At 35.3% G+C, this 4,053-nt stretch overlaps 1 protein-coding gene across 1 annotated transcript in view; it reads left to right on the forward strand.

Annotated features, from left to right (window-relative positions):
- Stmn2 (stathmin 2) overlaps positions 1 to 4,053 on the forward strand; it is a 51,823-nt gene that overhangs the window by 43,039 nt on the left and 4,731 nt on the right. Inside the window, exon 4 of the mRNA XM_015485762.2 lies at positions 257 to 448. Within this exon, the coding sequence (XP_015341248.1) occupies positions 257 to 448 (192 nt within the window). The remainder of the gene's footprint in view (positions 1 to 256; positions 449 to 4,053) is intronic.

A 4,053-nucleotide genomic window follows, 5' to 3' on the forward strand; every position in this document is an offset into this window, starting at 1 on the left:
TTTAAAAAAAAAAAAAAAAAAAAAAAAAAAAACACTCCTCAATGAGGGTTAAATACTGTTTCTTCTAAGACGGTCTGTCCGAAATATCCACAGTGGAAAATTGAACTAAGCACATTTCCCGAATAACCACATTCTATAGAAAATGCTAGAAGTGCTATTCATTTGAAAAGAGCACTTCCTGGAATCCATGGGCCATTATTACTCTGCCACATTGGTGTTCAGGTAATTATAAGATGGATGTGGTTTTCTTCCACAGTCTCAGGAGGCCCAGGTGCTGAAACAATTGGCAGAGAAGAGGGAGCATGAGCGGGAAGTCCTTCAGAAGGCTTTGGAGGAGAACAACAACTTCAGCAAGATGGCGGAGGAAAAGCTGATCCTGAAAATGGAACAAATCAAGGAAAACCGTGAGGCTAATCTAGCTGCTATTATTGAACGTCTGCAGGAAAAGGTAATCACAACCCAGGCCTGAGCAGACAGGTGCTTTCATGTGCCATGCAATTGAATGAACCCCACAAGTGTGAGCACAAAGACTTAGTCCAAATTTGCTGCATGTACTAGGACAACTTGACCCCATGAGGAGGGTCTCAGAGTAGTTTTGGCTCAGCTAAGGACTAAAACATAGTAGAGAAAGTGGGACACCCACATTAACACTGAAATTTTTAAAAATTGTCCAGTGATGAATGGGTTCTGTGAGGCAAATTCATGCTTTTCAAATGTGTGTCTGTCAAACCTTAAGAAATAAACTATTGAGCGCTGGGGTTATAGCTCAGTGGTACAGCGCTTGCCTAGCATGTGTGAGGCACTGAGTTCCATCTTCAGAACCACATAAAAAAATAAATAAATAAATTAGAAATAAACTAGTGGGAAAATATTAAATTGGAAATATTACACATTTAATATAGTAATGTTATATTAATATATAATGCTGATGTATATTTCATTTAGTTAATATGTATTTAATAGAAATATTAAGTCAGGAAAGGCCAGGATATTTATGTACACTGGTAAGCCCATTCTCTACATTTTGGGAAATCTACACAGAAAACTGACGTGTAATAACATTGGGTGGAACCACAGCAAAGGGGAGGTAATAGTGGATGTTTGGTTCATCACGTTCTGCCATCCTGCTGCCTTTCTCCTCAGCCGTCTGCACATACACTCATACCAATTAATCAGCATGAGCGGTGCTGGAAACCCTCTGAGAAATGTTTTCTCTTTCTATTTCATAGGCTCTATGCTATCTGTCCCCCACCTAACTTTCCAAAAAACCTTTCCTTTGAAAAATGTACAACTTAACTATGAGCAATTTAGCTTTCTTCAGTTCCAAACATTGGGTTAAGCTCAAAACACAGGAACTTTGAGAAAGATGCCTCAATCCTTTTCTGAGTAGTCACCTTCCTGGCCAATACTGAGGACTGTTAGATGTGAAGTTCTGATGATACAGGAAAAAAAAAAAAAGGACGGTGCTGTCATCACATGCTGAGAGTTTAGACAGATCCACTTCCTGTTTTTTTTGAATATTTCTTAGGAAGCTTCATGTCTTCTATCAGAGTTGGCCCATCTCATTAAATGTCCAGGCAGCCTTATTTGGAAGTACTGCAGTCTTTCACTCCTGTTCTCTGACTACAAATTCTGACTAAGAGAAAGGACATTAGGCATAACACCCTTTAAAAACTGTAATTTCAAGGTTTTCATGAGCATCTGTGCTTTTAAGAAATTTTTGTAAGTTTTGCCAGGGAAAGGGCGAGACATTGAGGCTATTGGGACGTGAGCAGGAGCCAGAATAGCCACTAGATGACTCAGCCACAACCTGAAACTTGAGATGGAAATCTTTATTTATATGCCAGTGTTTCCAAACTCTCAGAACTACATCATCATGTTTTCCCCAAAGAGTCAGGTCAGGATTTGAAGGAAACAACAGAATTTGGCTCTCAGTAGGTTACTGTATAGTGTCAAACAAATGCTATGTACAGATGAGAAAAGTTTATTTGCTAAAACATATTCCTCTGACCTTGAACCAGTCAGTCTTGCCCCAGTTATCCTTAATTCACACTTTACTAAAGAACTGAGGAAATTCTTGCTTGGCCAATGTTGGTACCATGGACAGCAGAGAGTCACTGTGTGCTCTGTGTGCTATACCAGTGACTCACTTTCATTTCATATTCTAGGCCCAAATAAAAATCAAGTGTAGTTGCTTGGTATGGCATATGCTGATTTTATTCCAGCATTCTCAATTACACCTCTAGTATCCAATGTAAAATTTTCACCCACAGTCCAGGAGCATTATTTTTTTTAATTACACATTTGCAAACTTAAAGCATACCCTTCCTGATGTAAACTATAAAATTGCTCATAAAATTTGACATTTTAACCAGTATTTCCAGAAGTACTATATTTAAATAGACAATTTTTTCCTCCATTTTTTAAGTGTTCGCTATCTGGAATCATTGTGGAGAGTTAAAAAGAAATTTATATATATATGCACATTTATATATTATATGTGTAATATTATATTACATATGTGTAATATAATTACACATAATACATATGTGTAATATGTGTAATATAATATATAAATGTATATATATGTATACATTATATGTGTATATCATATATAATATGTGTAAACATATTTTTATATAAAATATATTTTATATATAAATTTACTTATATACACATTTCTTTTTTAACTCTCCACAATGATTCCAGTATGCAGCCAGGCTTGAGAATTTGTGGTTTGTAGCCTTTTCTGATTTTAAACCTCAGCTATCAATATTCTATCCCATGGTCAAATAATGCAGCCAACATCATTTCTAGAACCTCTTTTTTTTTCTGGTATTCCATAGCTAAAGAGACACTTTTTAAATATAATAGGATCTTTGACCACTATCAGCCAACATCTTTATCTCTTCAATAAAGTAGAGATATTTCTTAGAAAGTAAGAAAATAAGTTCCATTTGATATATTTTAAATAGATTGTAGATTTGGTGCAAAATTGTTGCATATTGTATCTGTATAGATTAAAACTACTAAGTAGTTTTTTGTATATACAAAAACTATTAAGTTTTTTGTTATGATCACTATCTATCCTTTTGTTTAAACAAAATCATCTTATGAAATTAGAAATTTAAAAGATCAGTAATAATGCTGGAAAATGTGTAAAACTGACCATATAGCATAAGCTCTTCTGAAATCTGCCACATTAAATGATGATTACTTCAGAAATGACACCTATTAATGAGTTAATTCTCCAATGAGTATTTATGAAATCCCTACTATATGTTTAGGAACCTGAAAGGCAGTGTAACATCAAGATATTTACCATTTCTTTCCTGATGCAGGTAACATAAAATATATCACTAAATAGCATAGATAGCACCCACAATTAGAGAAGATGACAACGTGTAATATGGTCCAATCCAGTCAGTAAAGACCTAGGTGCTGAAGAATATCAGTGTAAGCGAATCCACATCAAGGCTGCCATACCAGGGAAAACAGCTGTTCTATCAGCAGGAATGATTAGAGAGATACTTTCTTCTTTCCCTAACACGACCCTTCCTCCCTTGAAACACTTCACTGTATACTGCCAGAAATTCTCTCCTGTCCCACCTGCCTACCCAACTTATAATGTCATAATAAATACCAACAGAGCTTTTGGGGTGTTCCAGAGCAAGAAAGGTAAATCACCTAGACAAGCTTGGCATCTAACTCACCCTATCCAACCACAAAGGATGGTACCTAGAAAATAAAAGACGTGGTCTCAGGGTAATCGGTAATTTCACTTCTAATAATCTACCAAGTGCCAAGCAAAAGCCTTCTAGCCATTGTTCTGATGAAAACAGTATCACATAATATAATATAGCTTAAAATGATAAAAAAAAATTCTTGTTCTCAGGGAATTAAATGCTGTGGTTCTTTTCCTATGACTGATTTTGATAACATCGAAATCTCTAGGCATAGATTCCAACCATTCTCAATTTGTATCTGTTGTAACCTTACGTTCTTCTCATCTGGCTGGTATTTTTTTTTTTTTTTTTTTTTTTTTTTTTTTTT

This window comes from Marmota marmota, unplaced genomic scaffold (genome assembly GCF_001458135.2).
Source record: "Marmota marmota marmota unplaced genomic scaffold, marMar, whole genome shotgun sequence".
Classification (NCBI taxonomy): domain Eukaryota; kingdom Metazoa; phylum Chordata; class Mammalia; order Rodentia; family Sciuridae; genus Marmota; species Marmota marmota.